Source organism: Aquila chrysaetos, chromosome 15, assembly GCF_900496995.4.
Source record: "Aquila chrysaetos chrysaetos chromosome 15, bAquChr1.4, whole genome shotgun sequence".
In the NCBI taxonomy this organism is placed as follows: domain Eukaryota; kingdom Metazoa; phylum Chordata; class Aves; order Accipitriformes; family Accipitridae; genus Aquila; species Aquila chrysaetos.
Window position 1 is genome coordinate 1,441,344 of NC_044018.1, and position 18,979 is coordinate 1,460,322.

Here is an 18,979-nt window from a genome sequence, read left to right on the forward strand (position 1 = left end):
CCCACACTGCAAGCCTTGCTGCAGTGGCGGAGGGGCAGACGCGTGAGGCTCTGTCTCCAAGCTCGTGAAGGAACATGGAGATGGGATTTGCCCAAAAATTTGACTTGTGGCTGGAGCCTTCCCACTTGTCCCCTGCCCACCGTGCTCCTCCCCAGAGCTGCCTGCACTTGGGGGACTCCCAAAGCTGCTATGTCCCCTACAACAGTGGGGAAACTGAGGCAGGAGTGCTTTGCTGAAGCTCTTTGAGTGTCTGGGCCAGGCAGAAATCAGGTGGGTTTTGGTTTTTTTGCCTTCATTCTTCTCCGTTTAAAAATAAAACGGTTGAAATTTAATTATGGGCAGCTTTTATTCTTTATTTCTCAGTCTCCAAGGGCTTCTTTCTTCTTTTCTCTTTTCCGAGTTAATTGCTTCCTTTCCGAAACAGGGCCAGCGAACAATGGGTGGAGGAGGGGAGGACAGGACCAGAATTGGATGCTGTATGGGAGCAGGGAGATAATTGTCCCTTAATCCTCAGCACCAGGCACAGCCAGAGTCCCACCCTGTCCTCCCTGCAGATCAGCATCCCTGCTGCCAGCACCCATGGGTGCCTCACAGCCTTTGAGGGAGAAGCCGATTAAAAAGAGATGAAAACAGCATATTTCCAGGGGATTTTGGTCCAGAGGACAAGCAGAGCTGATCACATTGTGCCACCCTTACACCAGGGTGGGTTTGGGTCCCTGGGGGGGGTGACGCTGCGGTTTGAGCCATGACAAAGGCGTGTTGGCCCCAGAGGGACCTTCGACCTTGGCACGCAGCAACGCGGGCGTTTTCAGTCCCAGCAAGGCTGAAATATTAACCGAGCATCCCCGGGGCGAAGCCGGAGCCGTCCCAGAGTCCAGGGACAGGCTGGGTTGAAATTTAACCGGGGTGTCATCAAGCTCAGTGGGTGCAAGCGAGCGCGGCTGGGTGCAGTCCTGCCCCCCCTGCACCCAAACCCTGTGCCAGAGCTGGGGACTGTTGTTGGGTAAGGTCCTGGAGGTGCAGGATTAGGCCCAGCTCCTTCCCACAGCAGCCCTGAGCCCGTGCCCCAAAGCCACTGGGCTTTTGCTAGTTCTACCTATATATTCTTTATTATTTTTTTTTTTTCCCCGTTTCAGATGGGTTTCTAAGGAGAAACCCCGGCAGCTGTGGGTTTTCCAGCCCACCCGCTGCATGCACGGGGCAGGGTCGCCTGCCGGGAGGCCAGCCCCGGGTCTGGGGCTCTGCACCCTCCGCAGTCCCCCAGCATCACCCTGCCAGTTTCTGCCTGCACCCCGCATCCCCTGTGTGCAACCCCAGTACTCCCACTGTGCACCCCACGTGCGCATCTTGCACCCCGCACCCCGTGCACGCCGTCCAGCAGACATTTCCCAGCAGAGCCCCATCGCAGCCATTGCAGAGACCCCGGTGGGGTCAGAGGGACGGGAGGAACGCTGGGGGTGACTGTCCCCCCCCCCAGATCCACTTGTCCCCTGTACCACAGCGCAACTGTCACCAGCTTCGCCTCGGAAGCAGAGCCAGGCTGGGGAGGGCGACTGAAGACATGCCTCCACCTCCGTCCCCCACCAGCATCTTGCTTAAGCGCCAAAAAAAAAACCCGATGGAGGGTAAATAACAGGACCCGAGGCTTTAATTCCTGCACATGGGGCTCGGCAAGGGGACGAGCGTCCTGGGGAACGGCGGTGGAGGGGTGCTGCCTGTCCTCGGCGATGGGAGCAACGCATCCCGGGCACGGCGTGTCATTCGTGCTTGCTGACCTTTGGAGGGGTTTGCAGCCACGTCCATCGCCGCCGGCACCGGCGAGCGCAGAAGAAGGAAGGGGGGGGGGGGTGCCCATCGCACCAGCGGTGCCAGAATTGGAGATTTGGGGGGTTCTGTCCCCATTTGATCCCCCTTGAACCGTGCTTCGCAATGCAAACCCCCTCGCAAACGGAGCCCTGTCCTCATGGCCGGGTCCCGGACACGTCGGGTGCTGTCACCCACACGCTGAGAGCGGCTGAGTCTTCGCTCCCCTGGGGACACGTCATGATTCTTCTCCTCGATACCCATTTTTTTGTTGTTGTTCTCAAAGGTGAGAGCAGGAATTGCAAGCATCCCTTCAAAAATAAACGCAGTCTTTTGTGAGCTGCCCTGTTTGCTCCCGGAGCTGCCCCTGACGCCGGGGCTTTGGGTCATAATTTCTTCCGAGCCTCTGCTGCTGGGATCAGGGGTTTGAAACCCACCCTAAGGTTTTCCAGACATTTTCTTCTTCCTTTCCACATCAAAGAGCTGAGAGAGGAGCAGGATAGAGCCACAGTGCGTCGTGCAGACGGAGACCACATCCATCCTGGGGGGGGGTTGCTGGTACGAGCTCCCCAGCTCCGCAGCACCCCGAGGGATGCAGTCCCTCTCCCTCCGCTGCGCCCGAGACCATGGTGAGCGGCTTCGAGCTGCGAAAAGAAATGGCCCAGAGGAGCTCAGTCTGCAGCCAGATTTATTTCTTTATTTCAGGCTCCATCCATCACGCTGGGGCCCGGCCCCATGGGTGCTATTAGGCAGCGGCAGCCAGTGCCATCGCTCATGTTCATGGCTGGAGGTTTTCTCCTGGGAATAAATCCTCTGAGAGATGGAGCGAAGCCCCGGAGGAAACCAAGGCGGGACTTTGCATCTCTTCTGATGGCGTCTGCATTGCTCTGGCCTTGCCCTCCTGGACCTGCCAGCATCGAAGCCCAAGTCTGCTTTGGCTCGGCTGGTTTCCCGGGTTCCCCGCTCCGCAGGCAGTGGGGTGTCCCCATCCCAACCAGTTGCCCTTTGACGAATCCCACCCCACTGGCCTGCACGGGCATCAGCTTGCTGGACGTGCCGAGGACACGTGCATCGCGGGGATGGAGGATGCGTGCACTGGGGACTGAGGACATGCACACCCTGGAGACTGGGGATGCATATGTACCAAAGATGCATGCACCCCTGGGGCTGAAGACGTATACATCCAGGGTGGGCAGGTGGAGAAGCTGGTCTGTGCTGCAGGAGAGGCGGCACGGAGCTGGTGTGGGGTGGGAATCTGCAGGAGGGGGGCAGCCGGAGCAGGAGCAATGCCCTGCTGTGGCGATGTAGGGGGGGATTACACGGTGCACAAGGAGCGAAGGGGGCTTGGGAAGCTCTCTGCAGGCCCTCCTGCCTCCCAAAATCATTCCCAGGATCTGTGGGAGGGCCAGTGCGCTGCTGGGCACCGCCGCAGCCTTGCAGCCCCCCCCAAGAGTGGGGTGGAAACACCCAGGTCAGGCCCCTGCCAGGGGCTGGGGTGCAGGGAAGGCTGGCAGGAGGCTGCAAACACCTATTAAAACCATAAACCCAGATGCCAGTGCCATGGGAGAGGCTGTTTTGGCAGCACCCGCTTGGCTTTCCAGGCAGGGCTCCAGGGCGGGTGCTTGGTCGCAGCTCCCGGCCGCCCGGGGACGATGCTCTTGGATTTTACATTTTAGCAGCAGAGTCCAAAGCAGCTCCGAAACCCGCTCCCGAGGCTGCCTTCCCTGCCAGCAAACCCGGAGAGGGTGACAGCCAGGGTTACGGATAACTGCAGGCTGGAGGGAGCAGGTTTAAACCTCTCCTTGCCCACCCAAGGCCCCGGGTTTTTTTCCCTCCCCATCTCCAATCCACGCAACTCCTTTTTCAGGGATGAATCCGGATGCAAAACATTCCCGTGGGCTTGCTGGCAGAGCGGGGAAGGGCTGGGAGGAGGGATGCAGACAGACAAACCGCAAAGCCCCAGCTGAAAATAGTTGAGGGCTGGGGAGAATTTAGCTGAGGGGGGAAATACCAAGCGTGTTTGCCCAAATCCTGACGCTGTCCTGGATGTCTGTCTGTAACGGCTGCTGAGGCCGGGAGAAGGGCCGGGAGCTCAGGGGAAGGCGGCTGCAGGCAGGGGCTGAGCCCTGGCACCACGGGGATGGGCCACCGGGAAGAGGCAGCGAGATGCTGATGAACCCGCACCCTACGGACCACGGGGAGAGCCGAGGCGCTCGGGTCACTTTGTGCTTTATTTCTCAACGTTACAAAGCAGAAGGTGATTTCTCAGGCAGCATTCATTGTTATTAGTGCATTAAAACCTCCACGCCAAAACCAACCACGCGGCACGAGCGGCCACAACCCGGGACACAAACCCCGAGCGAGGGAAGCACCTGGGATGGGGTCGGGGGGGATAGGGCAGCCCCAATGCAGCCCCTGCCACGGCACGAGAATGGGTCCGACCCCAAACCATCTCCCAACACCCCAGGACCCCCACGAGAGCTCACCGGGACCCTTTTAGCTGCACAAAGTAGGGGCGATGCTTTGTGCTACCCTCCTCCCAGCCCCGGCTCACACATCGCTTCCACCCATCAACCCCCCAAAAATACAAATCAAGCCCTAAAGGTAAAAATCCAACCCTAAAAGTTAAAAAAAATAAAAAATCAAGCAATCAAACCCTAAAGGCACAATCATCCCAGGAAGGAGGGAAGGCACGGGGCAGGGCCCCCCGCTCACAGCCTGGAGATCTTGGGCAAGGGGGTGTCGGGGGGGAGCCCCTCCAGCCACTCCACCAGGATCCTGTTCAGCACCGCCGGCCTGGGGGGAACGGCACAAAGCTGGGGTGGGATCCGGCTTCCCTCCCCCCGGAGAAGAGGGAGCCCGGCTCCGATGGAGCGAGGCCGCGCACGCCGGGACCGCGGTACCTCTCCATCTGCGTCCAGTGCCCGCACTCCTCGATGTGCTCCCGGCGCAGCTGCGGGATCTACGGAGGGATGTGCCAGAGCGGACAGGGGTTGGTTTGTGCCAGGATCCGGCACGCTGGGCACCAGGAGCCCGCCCCGGGCTGCCCCTGCATCCCCAGCTCTTCATTTTGGCCAAAGCAAATCCCCTCCTGCCTGCTGCAGGCAGGAGAGAAGGCAAATGCCCCCCTCCATATCAGCCTGCCCCCCCTTATCAAGCGATGTCCCCATATCTGGGCCAAATCCAGTCCATCTCGGCATGATGGACCTGCCCTGGGGCTCTCCCGCGGTAGGATCTTAGGGAAGCGGGATGGCTTCGGTGTGCGCCGGTCCTGGGCAGGGGCAGGACTGGGGTGGGATGGGACCACGCTGGCTCACCCACTCCTCCATGCCCTTGCTCATGCTGGGATGGAGCACCACATCCTTCCCGGCCGTGACCATCAGGGCTGGCATCGTGATCTATAGGGGACACAGGTGACAAGGTGCAGAAGGTGTTGGGTCTGCAAATGCTCCCCACGGGGCAGGATCAGTCCCCACCTTCCTGTCCTTGGCAGAGAGAGCCCAGTGCCAGTTGGGTCGCATGTTGCGGTACCAGTTCAGGGGGCCACTGGGAGAGAGGGGAAGGGGGTGGAGATGCTGGGACTCAGCTCCTGCCGACACCACCGCGGGGACCATCCCACCGCCCACGGCACAGCCGGCACGGGAAGAGCCTGCAAGGGAAAAGCAGCCTCCCCCCGGCAGCCTCGTGCCTTCGTGGGGTTACAAAGCAAGGCCAAGGTGGGTTTGGGGGTCCCCCCTTCGGCAGGGGGGTACCGCACCAGCCCCCCGGGCTCCTGCCCCTACCTGAAGCCAGATTTCTCGAAGCGCTGGATGTAGTATTGCAGCTCGGGGCCGGCCAGGATCTTGCTGGCGGGGGGGTTTTCTGGGAAGCCCACCAGCAGCCCCCCTGCAAGAAAAGGCACAGCACTGCCCACCCGCAGCACCCCCCACCCGCAGCACCCCCCACCCGCAGCCAGGTCTCCCCCCGCTTTACCTCGCTCCCGGACCCTGTGGAAGTTGAGCGCAAAGGGCAGGCGGTCCTGCGGGGAGAGAGGGGACCGTGGGCAGGCAGGCAGCGGCACCGTGCCCGGGGGGGGGGAACCCCATTCCCGGGGGGGCTCCCCGGGACTGCCAGGCAGACTTGGGGCTCCACGGCCCTCCTGGCTGGGAGCTGGCATTGAGCATCACGGCATCCCAAGGGATGCAGGAACCGACCACGCAGCGCTGGGCTGCGGAGCTGGGAGCCAGCACCGAGCATCACAGCATCCTCATGGATGCAGGAATTGACCACGCAGCCCCGGGCTGCGGATCCAGGCGCAGCCGGCAGAAGGATGCCGCCGGCAAGGCACGGCCTCCCGTACCCTCCCGGGGCGCTGTTATTTTAAACCGCAGAGGTTTTCACCCTGGAGCGAGACATTAACATTTGCAGGGGTTAAGGAAGCCAGTGGCACTGGCACGGCGAGGGCAGAGGGAGAGCAGGAGCCCGAGCCCCTGCCCCTGCCAGCCGTGCCGTGCTCCAAGCCCAGCACCAGACAGACCACGCTGTTCCCCAGGCAAGGCTGCCTCTCCCCAGGCAGCACAGCTTTCTAAAGGTCTTCTCAATCCCTGCTTGGGGTCAGCTTTGAGTCCTAAAGAGGTGCAGGCCTTGCACCGCTGCTTACAAGGATGCGTTCACTCTGGTCCCTACTGATGCAGACTGAATGCAGACTTTGCCTCAGACAGGCAGGAAAAGGACAGCAGACACGGGGTGGAACGTGGCTGAGGGCCACTGTGGGCTACTGCAAAGCCACCCCCGAAGTTTTGTGCTCCTGGCACGGGCAAGGTGGAAGGAGAGAGGGTGCCACAGGCAGAGCCCCAACAAGTCTAGCAGGGCTCGGAGAGGACATGAGGCTGTGAAGCCCTCTGCTCCCACCCCAGGTCCGCCCTCAGCCCCACTCCTACCTCCCGGCGCGTGGAGCGGATCAGGACCTTCAGGGTCCGGCTGATGTCCTTCTCGAGCTCTGCCTCTGCGACACCCTGCACGGGGGGAGGAAGCACCGCGGGTGATGCCAACCCTCCCCAGGGACCCAACCCACCCCGGGGCCGGATCCTGCCACCCATCGGGGCTCGGCTGGAGGCCGGGGATGGTTTTTTGCAGAGTTCAGCACGGGAACAACGTCTGGCAAGGGTGACTGCAAGCCATTTGCGGCTGGGGTGACGGCGAGAGCCCCACGGCGTGGCACCCCGGCTATGGGGCAGGCGATACCCAGCCATGAGCTGGGGACCCCAACGTGTGCACACCCCCATACTTGGGAGGGGGGTTTAAGCCCCAAAATAGGGGTGGAGGATAAAAATTGTGGTCCTGGACTCACCGGCTCCTGGAAATAGAACTGGTAATCAAAGGTGGGGTAGGTTTTCATCTTCTCCACGATGTCCACAGCGGGGTCGGCGGGTCGGTACGGGGTGTTCAGCGAGGCGACGGCTCTGGGACATCATGGAGGGGGACAGAATCAGCCTCGCACCCAGATTTGGGGTGCCCCATGCGAGCTGGGGCTTTGCTGTAGGGACAGGAGAGGATCTGGGGCAGGGGTACGGCCAGTCCCCAGGGACCCACCTCACCCTCTCGGGGTAGAAGAGAGCCATGTTCCAGACCACGGCACCGCCCCAGTCGTGGCCGACCAGCACGGTCTGTGGGATGCCCTGCGGGGAAGGGGGCCGTCAGCCCGTGCCCCCATGGCTGCACCCCAAAAGCAGCACCCGAGAGGTGATTTGCCTTCCTCCGAAGCAGCATAGAGATCAGAAAACAGTAATATTTCCTTTTTTTTTTCCTTTTATGTGTTTTTTTCCTTTTTTTTCCCCAAGGAAGAAGCGTTACCTGATCCCCCCGGAGCAATTTGCTCTGACTTAATTAAACATTTCAAGTACCTGGGCCCTCCAGAGGAAAGGGGTTTGACATTATCCACCGAAAACACATCTCAAGGCTGCTCGTCCCCTGGGATCACCCGTACGGGTGCGATCATTGCACAGGGTGACAGCAAGGGGAATGTCTCGGTATCAGCACAGCCAAAGAAATCCCCAGCCCCTCTGGGAAGGGGCTCGCAGCATCCCCCAGGGCCAGACGGATCCTGCCCAGAGCCGGGCACGCCGAGCTCACTGTTCCCCCCCTGCTCCATTCCATTTTCCTGACCCCTCTGGGCACCTACAAATAAATCCAATTAAAACCCGCGCTCCTGACAATGTAGCAGCTGGTTCATAATTAGCTGATATTTAGAAGCGTAATTAAAATACCCTCCCGGCGGACATGGCTCAGGGCTGGCTGTGTGCCGGCGAGCCCTGCTCGCTGCCATCCGACGGCGTGAGACCCGGCGTCTGAGACCCACCCCCCCAAGGGCAAGAAGAGGATTTTGGGGGGGGGGTCCCAGCATCTCCCACCTCCGATGTGGGGCTGAGTGGGTCCCCTGGGTGCTGATGGGTTTCATCCCACCATCCCCGGCCATCACCATGCCGGCTCCTGGACCACTCCTCCTCTTCTGCATCCCAGAAATGGGCTCAAACAACATATGAAGCTTCACGAAGTCATTTATCTTCCCCAAAATCTCCCAGGTTGTCTCAGGGGAGGGAGAAGGAGCCCCCCCGGGGGGGAGAGGAGCAGGATGGGCCCCAACAGTAGCAGAGGAACAGGGAAAACCAAAGTCCCATCCATACGGGGTGCCACGACCTCAAATCCCATCTACCGAGCTCACCCTGAAGCAAAACGGGCACTGACCCTCTTGCCAGGCTGCGTATCGACGGGCACCTTTCTATCTATTTTCCTTATCATTTTTAATCCAGCGTGAAGGCAATTCCCCAGCCAAAACAATCTCGGTGATTTATCATCACTTGCTTGGCACCAAACCGGAGCCGCAGCCCTGCAGCGCCCGTCTTGGTCCCCTCCCAAAAACCCATCCAGCTCCGATGCTGGCACAAAACCACCACCACTCCTCAAACAAGGAGCCCTTGCAAAACCTCAAGGGCTTTTTTTTCCCCCTTGTTTCTTGAGTTGTTTTGGTTTTTTTTTTAGCACTGTGCTTTTTGAAGGACTCGTTCCCTTGGAAGCCATTTTGCAAGGAAAAAGCCCTGCGGATGCTGGCATTTGTGGGCTGTGCCTTCTTCCCCTCCACTTACATCTCTTTTAAAAGGCACAGAAATCAACCCCATCCCCTCGCCAGGATGGGAATTAAACCTGGAGCTCCCAAACCCAAGTGGATCAGATGCCAAGATGACACCGGATTCGAGCTGTGCCGAGGGGCAGCGTTGGTCCCCCGGCCACTCCAGCCACTTGGGAGCTGCTACGGTCGGGGTTTGAGGGGGATGGAGGGGATACAGCCCAGCATCCTTCTCCACGAGTATCTCGCCGCCTTACCAAAACCCAAAACAGGTGCCACCAGCCCATCTCCCCACCCTCAGCAAGGACACAAAGTCCAGGAAAAGGTGACGCAGAGCTGGAGACCCTCCCAAGGATGAGTTCTCCCCACTGGCAATGGGTTGTATGAACATCCCCATCCTTTAAAATCCCATCCACGGAGAACACAAAGACGGGGCTTGGTGCTACCCCAAGGGTTTTGGAGCGAAGTCACCAGGGAGCTCAGATAGCCCAACATGGGAAGGAAGAGGTGAAGGGCAGCCGCGGGGACGTGCACCCAAACCTTGCCAAGAAGGAGGGACCCATCGTGGGGGGCTCCTCACCAGTTTGTCCAGGAAAACTGCCAGGTCCTTGGGAAGGGAGGAGAGAAAGGGTCAGATCCTGCCCGGGACCATGCCTTACCAGCCAACACCATCCTCCACACCGCACTCATCCTGCCCACGTCTGTGCCCTGCAGCTCCTCACCTTGCATATCTGCTCCTGGGAATATTCTTTTATGTCTGCACAAAAGACATAATCGCCATGATTTTAACATCCACATGTTTCTACAGGTGTGTTCTGCATCCACCTGAGCTGCTGGGGCTGCAGGAGGAACAGGACAGCTTCCACCCCGCCAGGAGAAAATTCCTCCACCCATCTCCTCCTGGGTCTTGGCTTCGGGCTTGGCAGCTCCAGCCCCGAACACCCTCGTCCCCGCTACGCCCCAGTTAAAACCATCTCACCCGGCGGGGCCGTGGACTCCCCGTAGCCCTTCATCTCCAGAGCGATCACCCTGAAGCCGGCATCAGCCAAAGTTGGGATCTAGGAGGGAAAGCAGCAGCCTCCAAAGGATGCAGAGACCCCCAGACCCCCCCCCCCTCCCTTGGTGCCAGCACCCATCCTGCATCTGCCCACCCCAGCACGCCTGGAGATGTCCCCAGGGGGGCAGATGCGGGCTGGTGAGGCTGGAGGGTGGCGAACACTCCCGGGCTGTGTCCCGTGTCCCTCAACGCTCAAGGCAGGGGGGTGGGACAGCCCCGGGAACCCCCAGGAGCGATGGCCAGGCACCCCCTCCACCACGCTCCAGCATCCCACCGCCAGCCCCCGTGGTCCACCCTCCTCCCCGTCTCCTCCATCACCTGGTAGCGCCAGGAGAGCCAGGACTCGGGGAAGCCGTGGCAGAGGCAGACGACGGGGCCATGCCCCATTTCCACAAAGTGCAGCTGGACGCCAGGCTGGAAGGGACGGAGAGCCTCGCCGGCTGCGGGTGGCATGGCTTCACCCCCCAACTCTCCACCCACCGCCGGTCGCCAGGCGTGGGAGCTCACCCCCCTCTCCAGTCCACCATCCCAGAGCCACGCCAGCACGTTTTAGCTCCTGGGGTGGATGGAGAAGACCTGAACGACGGGGCTGGTGAGCATCCCCCACCCAGAGCAGCCCACGCAGGAGGGTGGACAACCCAACAAGCCACCCGTGGGCTGGCACATCCTTGCACGGGGCTCAAGACCCTCCCCAAGCCCTGCCAAGACCGGGGACACCTTGTCGCCGAGGCGGTCCCCTCCACCCTACCCGGATGGGCACGTATCCGTGGGTCACATCGGACGGATCACACGCAGTTGGCAGCGGCTCTTCTTGGGTGAGAAGCTGCGGGGTGAGGAGCACAGGGTGAGCTCCTGAGCAAGCCTGGAGCTCCACGGGACGTCCCCGCCGCCCTGCTGCTGGTGGGACATCCATGCGCTTGAGATGGACACGGCTCAGCAGGTCCACGGGATGAGGTTATCGGGGGGTGGGCAGAGTTTGCAGGAGATCACAGGCCCCATCCCATTCGTTTCCAAAGCCGCCCGCAAGTCCTGCCCCAGCACCGCATCACGGCAAGACCCAGAAGCCCGAGCCCATCCCTCCTGGCTCTGCAGAACTGGTCCGGGATCCCCAGAAGAGCAGGGCACAGAGAGGACCCAGACCACCACCACGTGCCTGGACACCCGAGAGCTCCTCTAGCTCCTTCAGGACGGTTTCGGTGTCCCTGACGAGGACGGTGGCCATGCCCATCTCCCGGGCCGGCTTCAAGTTCTCCCCGATGTTGTCGAGGAGGATGACCTGGAGGTAGACCAGCGAGAGCCGGGCTCAGCGCCCCAGGGAAGGGCAGCCGCTGGACTTTGGGTGCCCAGAGGGACCCCTCTGTGCCCTGTGTTTTGGGGGTGATGGTCGTACCTCCTGCGGTTTTGCCCGCAGCGCATCCAGGGCATAGGTGTAGATCTGGGGATCTGGCTTCCGCGCTCCGAGCCGGCAGGACTCGATCACCAGGTCGAAGTGACGGTGCAGCAGGTTCATCAGCGTGGCCGTGAAGAGCCGCCCCGCGCTGTCATCCACCCAGTTGTTGGTGAGGACGCAGGTCTTAAATCCTAGGAAAGGGCAGAGCAGGGAGCGCTGGTTTTCCCACTCCAGCTCTCCCGCAAGCGTTTGATTTCACCTCCCCTCCCCAGCCGCGTTTCTCAGACCTTCCCAGCCTAAAATCTCTGATTTACAAGGCTCTGTCTGGACCAGGATAACCCCGGCAGGAGATAAAAGGATGCTCAGCAGGAGCTTATGCCCAATTTGCACTTCCAGGAAGGCTCAATCCTCCCAACGCAAGCTGGATGTGAGCCGGAGCTTGGGCACGCCGAGGTGCTGAGGACCGAGCCGATGGACCGGCCACGGCATGGGGCAAAGAGCTACGGCATCCTGCTAATTGCTGGCTGGGTGATAACATGTCTGATGGATTTGGTAGCAGGGCTCAGAATATTTAATTAGAGGACGCTGAGAGGTGACATCAGGAGAGTCCTTGGATGATGATGAGGGACCAAGCAGGGACCCCATGGTGGGACCGACCAGGGACCCCCGTGGCACCTGCTTGGGAGGGGAGCAGCACCCCTACTCCAGCACCCCTTGCCCAAAAGCCCCCCAGCACCCACCGTTCCTGCGCAGCGCCCTCGCTGCCCGCAGAAGGGGGGCATTGACGGTCCCCTCGGCTGCCATCTCCTCGAAGGCTCGGGCGACGGAGAAGGTGGGCGGCAGGACGATGCCCAAGGCGGAGGCGTGCTGCCTGCAGCCCTCTTCCATCTCCGAAAAGAGCTGGAAAACACCCACGCAGTCGTTCAGTTGACCCCCCCAAAGAAAGAAAAGGCAGCCCATCCTGGAGCCTGCTCCCCTCGGCTCCTTCCCAAGCCCCATCCGAGCCGCCGGTGATGCTCCACGACTGGTACCCGCGGGCTCACCTGGGACAGGGTGATCTGTCCCCTCATGGCTTTAGCATAAGGACTGTCAGATCCGCCGGCAAACATGACGTTTTGCAAGAAATTCCTGCAAGGCAAAGGAGGAGAGGTCAGCTGGTGGGGGGACATGACACGACACCCCAATACCAGAGGGGTACTGGGGTACGCTACAGGGAGAAGGATGCTCTGTGCCTCCAGCCTCCATCATCACCCAGCACCGGAGCATCACTTCATTACAGGACCGGGAGATCACTAGCCATTTATTTCTGCTGGCAGCTCAATTACTTCGCCTTGCAGATAGACGAGCAGGGAGCTTTGCCAGGAATAAAAAAATAATGCGAAGAGCAAGGTATTTTGTAAGCTGTAGCTCAGGGAAAATAATTTGCCCCTATCACAAGATCACAAAAGGCCTTCTCAGGCGGCAATAAAACAAGATTACAGCGACAGGCTTTAGGACAAAGCTCTCCTCCGAGTCGATAAAAACACAGCTCAGTTAAAAATAAAGCGGCTTTACCTGTTCCAGCAGGATTGCTGTCATTATTTTTTTTTTTAATATAAAGCGAAGCAAAAATATGTTTGATGGCCTGATAATCTGGGAATTTATTGCTCCATCTGCTCCACATCCTCCAGCATTTAGTTTGTTTTTTTTTTTAACTCCCTGCTTTTTTTAACACCCACGCGCTGCTGGGAGATCCCAGCGTTTTCGGGGATGCAAACAGACAGAACCTGTTTGGCTCCTGTTTGGGAGCTTTTGGGATTACTAATTCCCAAGTACCCCGTATTAAATGGGCCAAAGGGTTCGCTAGGACTTGCGAGGCTCTTTGGGACCTGCTTTGGGTCTCATCAGCTCCAGCTCATGCACTGAGTTGTGTCGGGTCTCAGCACTGGGGCAAGGATGGGCTTAATTAATTATCCTGCTTATTTAATAATTAGTTGCTCTTCTTACCGCTGCTGCCAGCGTCCCCTATGGCAGTCCTGCCTCTTTGGGGGTTACTTTTAACCACTGACCTGCACCCCACATCCAGGAGAGGCCACCCTGCCTTCTCCCCCCAGCCTGCACCCCGCATCCAGGACAGGACCCTCCCCAGCCTGCACCCCACGCCCAGGCCTGGGGGTCCCCAGCCCGTACCCCACATATACTCAGGGACCCCAGCTTGCCCCCCACGTCCCGGACACGGTGCCCCCAGCCCCGTCCTCCTGCTATGGGGGCCCCAGTCGCGCAGACCACGCGCGGGCGGCGGCCGCACACGCAGTATTGTCGCCTCGTCTCTACGTGTCTCCGGCCAAGCGGCGATGTGCCGAAGCGCGGGCGGACGAGTGCCGCCGGGCCGGGCCGGGCCGGGCCGGGCCGGGCCGTACCTGGGCAGAGCGCAGTCCCGCTCGCAGGAGCCCAGGAACTGCTGCAGGCCGGGCCGAAAGAGCACGCCGCCAAGGTCGAACAAAACGGCCCGCCGCGCCATGGCCGCCCCACCGCCGCCGGTACCCGGACTCGAACCCGCGACCCCGACGCCGCCAGCGCTGAGGCCCTTCCGTCGCGCTACAGGCCCCGCCCCCGCCGCCTCGCCCCGCCCCCTGCCCGGGCGCCGCGCTGGGTCCTAGCGCCGCCGTCTGGCGCCCGTCACGGTGGGTGTCCCTCCGGGGACCCTCCGCAGAGCACCCCTGCACGGGGGACACCCCCCCTCCGTCCCACCAGCACCCTCCCGGTCCCGTGGGGCTGTGGGACCCCCCCGGTCGCGACGTCTGGTGGTGGCAGCCCCCCGGCCCCCTGCTGCCGTGGGTGCCCACCTCTCCACCCGCTCCCTGCAGCTGCTCACCCAGGTTTTGCCCAAAATCGCGTTTTCTCCCATTAACGGGGAGCCCGGGCTGCTCCTCAGCTCCCCAGGGTGCAGCAGCACCCGCTGACCCGACCTGCCGGCCCCCAACTCCGAGGGGCCTAACGGTGCTGGAAGCGGGAAGGGGCAGGGGGTGCGCAGGCAGGACTGGCCATGTGCTGCAGGCGTGCACACGCGTGTGCACACACGTACACATGCACACGTTCACATGCACGCAGATGCACACGGTGGCATACACGCAGGAGCACGTGCACACCTACATGCACATATATGCCCACTCGCACATGTGCACACCTACATGCATGCACACATGCGCACACAAAAATGCGTGCGCACAAGCATGCACATAAACACACACATGCAGGCGTGTATGCACACATGCATACACACGCGTGCACAGGTGCACATACATGCACACACACACTTGTGTGCATATGCAAAACACATGTGTGCATGCTGAACACGCATGCACACCACCAGGCACGTTGCTGAGGATGTGTGCTCACCGTTAAGCATGTGTGTGCTTCTCCAAGCACGTGTGTGCACGCTGAGGCTGCACGAGCACTGCCAGGCATGTGTGTGCACACTCAGCACGTGTGTGCACTGCTAAGCACGCGTGTGCGCTGCTGAGCACGGGTGCGCACCACCAGGCAACGGTGTGGGTGCCGAGCACGTACGTGCGTGCTCAGCACACGCCTGCATGCCAAGCACATACGTGCACACGCGTGTACGCCGCCTGGCCATTTCAGCAACCCTGAACCCCCCCCAGAGAGGCAGCCTCGGGGGGGGGACGCATGACCCCCTGCACACCCCGAGCCAGCCCTGGTGTGCTCAGCACCAGACACGCCGTGGCCATGCGTGTGCGTGTGCGTGTGCGTGTGTGTGGGCCGGCCCCGCCTCGGGGAGCCGCCGGCAGTGCCGTGGCGGGACGGCCGCGTCGCCGAGCGGTGAGCGGGGCGGGGGGGACCGGGAGGGATCGGCAGCGGTTTCACGGGCAATCCCAACCCCCTGCCTCAGTTTCCCCACCTGCAAAACTAGAGGTGGGATGCTGGCTCGGCCATAGCTCGGGAGCTGGGGGGGGGGGGATATAACTGCACCCGTGCCCAGTGCAGCAGAGCTGGGGGGCTGTTCCTTGCTGGGGTGGCTATTGGGGAGGGGGCAGAGTTATTTTAGGGGGGCTCAAGCCCAGATGAGCCACGCATTTATGGGCAGCATCCCGCTCCTGGGGCTCGGTGTCCCCCATCCCATGTCCCCAACCTCCCGCTGTCCCTGGGACCCCTGACGCGACCCCCCCCCCCCCACCCAGCATCCTCCCAGGGTGGTCCAGCGCCGGGTGGGTGGATGAAACCCCCTTCCCTGATTTCTGGCATGGCTCAGATCGCCGGCGGATGAAGGCTTTTCCTCCTCCCATCACGGCGGGGGCAGCTCCGGCACAGCTCCTCCGCTCACCCCAAAACGGGGGCCGGCAGCGGGTCTGCAGCCCCCCGGGTCCCAGCCGCCGTGACGCCGACCCCAGCTTCTCCCTGCTAAAAAGGTGGGAGCATTTTTGAGGGGAAAAAAGAGGGGGGAAAAGAAGAACTTTGCTGGCCTGTTGCTATTCCGGCGAGAAGAGCCGGGAGGAACAACCCAGCCTTGGTGCCAGCGAAATGCCAGCATGGCTACGCCTCTGAGACCCAGCCAACTCGTGGCAGGGCTGGGCCGCGGTGCCGCTGCGGTCTCCGCCGGGGGGGGGTCCCCCAGCTGCCCCCCCCCCCCTTCTTTTGGGGTCCTTTGCTCCAAAGCGAAAACCACCCACCCCTGCCAGGTGCTGGCCTGAGACCTGAGAAGCTCGTTGCACCCCAGGATGCCGGCAGGGAGCTGGGATGCGGGTGGGAGCCCCCTTCCCTCTGCAGAGGGGCTCGGGGACGGCTGGGAGGATGCGGGGTGCCGGTGGGGACCCCCCCCTGAGCCCCCGAGCCCCCGCGCCGCGCCAGCAGCCTCTGGCACCCGCTCCCCCGGCCCCGGCGCCAAGACTTTCCGGTGGCGGTTTTGAAAGAGCCGTATTGTCTGCCCCCCCCCCCCCACGGCGGCCTCCTGCTTTTCCATGGCTCCAGAGGGGGGTTTTGGGGGGGACGAGCAGGATCAGCCTCACCCCAGCCCTTCCAGCCCTCATCTTAACCCCTCCGTGCCTCAGTTTCCCCATCAATATGCTCAATGTGCTGCGCTGGGCGGGGGGGAGTGTGCAGAAAGGGTCCCCCCCCTTCCCGGGGGGCTTCCTCCATGGTGCAGGGATAGTGGGGTACGGCAGCCCCAAATCCCAAAGCCCGGCAGCCAGAGATGCATACGCATGGAAAAGTAAGGGCGCTTGGTGGATTTTGCTGGTGTGAACTGGGGGGGGGGACCCAAAAGGGTCTCAGAGGGTGTCTCAGCTACAGCCTCGACCCCCCCCCATTTCTCTTTGCTCCTGAAGGACACCATGGTCCCGGGGGGCCCTGGCTGGTGCCTGCTGGTGGGGCTCTGCGCCCTTGTCCCCCCCGCCACCACCCAGGGGGGACCAGAAGAGGACGTGACAGCCAGCGTCAGGATGGAGGAGTTGGGGTACCACCTCGCCCAGGATGGGGACCCCCTCCGGGACCCCCAGCGCTGCGGCATCACCTTCCACACCCCCAGCCCTTGCAGCGCCCGTGGGCCACCCTCCTCTGCTTCCCGCGATGAGCTGGATCACCTCAAGAACCTCTTGCAGGACACCAAGGCCAGCCTGAAGGACGTGGAGATGGCGGCCACACTGGAAGACAACCAGACCCGCTACCAGGACATCATCACCGAGGCGCTGCCCGCCATCCACGGGGCCAACCTGGAATTTCAGGAGAGCCTGGATAACGTCCGCAGGGAGCTGGAGGCTCACGTGGCCGAGGCCGATCACCCACGGACGGCCGAGAAGAAGGAGAAGTAAGTGCCACGGGAGGGGGACGGACCGTGGGAGATGCTCCGTGGAGCTGATGGCCCAAAATCCATGGGTGGGAGCCAGCCCCAGGCTGTAGACACCTGGGGGGGTCTGGGTGTCCCCAGGGGTCCCACAGCCTTCGTGGTGGCTCTCAGGTGACACGCGGGGTTTGGATGCTCAGCAAACCGCTGCCGTTAACATCCACGCGTGTGCCCCTGCCCTAAACCCACCGTAGCGGGACCGGTGAGGGGTCCTCCGAGGGCAGGGTGGGGGGTGCGATACCAGGAAGGGGGGGTCGTCACTCCTAAACCAGTGACCCAGCACAGCTGAGCCACGACGTGATGATGGAGCAGCGTTCGCCAGGACGGAGGAGTCGGGGTACCTCCTCTCCCAGCTTGGGGACCCCCAGTGCTGCAGCATCACCTTCCACACCCCACACCCCCCCCCCCCCGCGAGGAGCCCGGTAAGGACACGGGGGACACTGAGCCCATCTCCCTGCCCCGCCAGGCTGCGGAAGGGTGTTCGCGTGGTGGCCCACATGCTACGGCTCACCGGCCGCCTGGCGCAGACCCTCGATGCCACCTCCCGCCGCCTCCACGCCGAGCTGAGCCGGCGCCTGCAGAGCTCGGCCGCCCACGCCGCCGCCGCCGCCGAGCCCTAGGACGGCGGGGACGGGCTCCGCCGTCACCCCACGCATGGCCTTGCTTGCTGGTAGGACCCCAACCCGGCTCAGCACCACGGTTTTTGGGGGGTCCTGGCTCCTCTCCCCGGCCCCGGGGAGCTGTGACTTTGCACGGGGGGTTTGCAGAGCTGGTCTGGGCGCCGGAGCCGGCGGTGCCGGGAGGTTGTCGCCTGCTACGCGATGCCGTCGCACACGCGATGCCATCATGCCATCGCACACGCAATGCCGTCACGCCATCGCACACGCGATGGCCGTAACCCTGGTCCCAAGTGTTCGATGCATTTATCCCCCAGGAACTCTGCCATCATATAGCAGAGCCTGGTGCCACTGCGTGTGCCCAGCCCCCTGTCCCGGGGGGAAAAGCCCTCTGTGGGGGGGCTCCTTCCCATCCCCAGCAGACCTCTGCACCCCTTTCATCCTCCCTGGAGGAACTTTATCCACACAGGCTCCCTTTTTTCACAGCTAGCCAGCCCCGTGTGCCAACAGCTAAGCCATCACACCCGAAGCCTTGCCTGAACCGGGCTCTGGCAGCTCCCCAGAGGGTCTTAAAAATTAACCCCAGCTCTTTTGGGGTTTGGATGCATCTCGCCGGTGGTCCAGCAGCATCACCGCCCGCCTGGCACGGGCAGCGCCGCTACGGGCTCCGGTTAAGCCTTTGCCCTTGGGAACAGCTTGTCCAGGCTTGGAAGAGCCTTTTTGCCCCTGGGGGGGTAAGGGGGGAGGCTGGGTCTGGAGCTGCAGGCAGGGCAGAGGGGATGGGGCTGCCCTGCCTGCACAGAGCAGGGCAGGCAGCCGGCGAACGGCTGGAGACGAAACCGCCTGGCAATAAATTGAAGCTGGCAACTCGAGTGCTCCCAACCCAGTGAGGTTTGGGCAGCGGGAAAAGAGCCGGAGGCAGAAAATCCCTCCTGTGTTTGTAAGCCCGGAGGTTCTCCCGGGAGGCTGGAGAGAATGGCCAGGGTCACCCCGGCACGTCGGGCTCGGGGCACCCCGCTACCCCCACGGTGCACCCTAAGGATGGGCAAGAGGCAGGAATACCCCCGGGCAGCGGCAGCGGCACTTCTGCAGGAGCTGCAGGCAGCGAAATAAAGATGCATTGCGCTCTGCCAGGCGTCAGCGTTATCTCCGCGTCTGTTTTCTCTCCATCCTC

General features: G+C 62.0%; 2 protein-coding genes across 7 annotated transcripts; one reads left to right on the forward strand and one right to left on the reverse strand.

Annotated features, from left to right (window-relative positions):
- Window positions 1-4,016: 4,016 nt before the first annotated feature.
- On the reverse strand, window positions 4,017-13,938 carry EPHX2 (epoxide hydrolase 2). 4 transcript variants are annotated; one of them, XM_030037867.2, is made up of 19 exons: window positions 13,752-13,938; window positions 12,396-12,480; window positions 12,093-12,252; window positions 11,353-11,543; window positions 11,116-11,238; window positions 10,711-10,785; window positions 10,281-10,376; window positions 9,885-9,963; window positions 9,628-9,662; window positions 9,486-9,512; window positions 7,375-7,460; window positions 7,133-7,244; window positions 6,723-6,797; window positions 5,776-5,821; window positions 5,586-5,688; window positions 5,280-5,349; window positions 5,121-5,201; window positions 4,707-4,765; window positions 4,017-4,599 (listed from the first exon to the last, which is right to left on the reverse strand). In XM_030037867.2, the coding sequence occupies exons 1-19, from the start codon at window positions 13,850-13,852 to the stop codon at window positions 4,515-4,517; spliced, it is 1,689 nt and encodes a 562-aa protein (XP_029893727.1). In that variant the 5' UTR covers window positions 13,853-13,938; the 3' UTR covers window positions 4,017-4,514. The 4 variants fall into 4 exon arrangements, 3 of the variants coding, with proteins under 3 accessions (XP_029893727.1, XP_029893726.1, XP_029893728.1); XM_030037866.2 differs by having other exon boundaries at window positions 7,380-7,537; XM_030037868.2 differs by lacking the exon at window positions 13,752-13,938 and adding an exon at window positions 12,604-12,626 and having other exon boundaries at window positions 7,380-7,537.
- A 1,124-nt stretch (window positions 13,939-15,062) lies between these two features.
- LOC115351403 lies at window positions 15,063-18,951 on the forward strand. Of its 3 annotated transcripts, none has more exons than XM_030038073.2 (4): window positions 15,063-15,264; window positions 16,674-17,152; window positions 17,655-17,858; window positions 18,292-18,951. In XM_030038073.2, exons 1-3 carry the CDS (start codon window positions 15,079-15,081, stop codon window positions 17,806-17,808), a joined length of 819 nt encoding a protein of 272 aa, XP_029893933.2. In that variant the 5' UTR covers window positions 15,063-15,078; the 3' UTR covers window positions 17,809-17,858; window positions 18,292-18,951. The 3 variants fall into 3 exon arrangements, with proteins under 3 accessions (XP_029893933.2, XP_029893931.1, XP_029893932.1); XM_030038071.2 differs by having other exon boundaries at window positions 15,063-15,171; XM_030038072.1 differs by lacking the exon at window positions 15,063-15,264 and adding an exon at window positions 15,650-15,758.
- The last annotated feature ends 28 nt before the right edge of the window (window positions 18,952-18,979 follow it).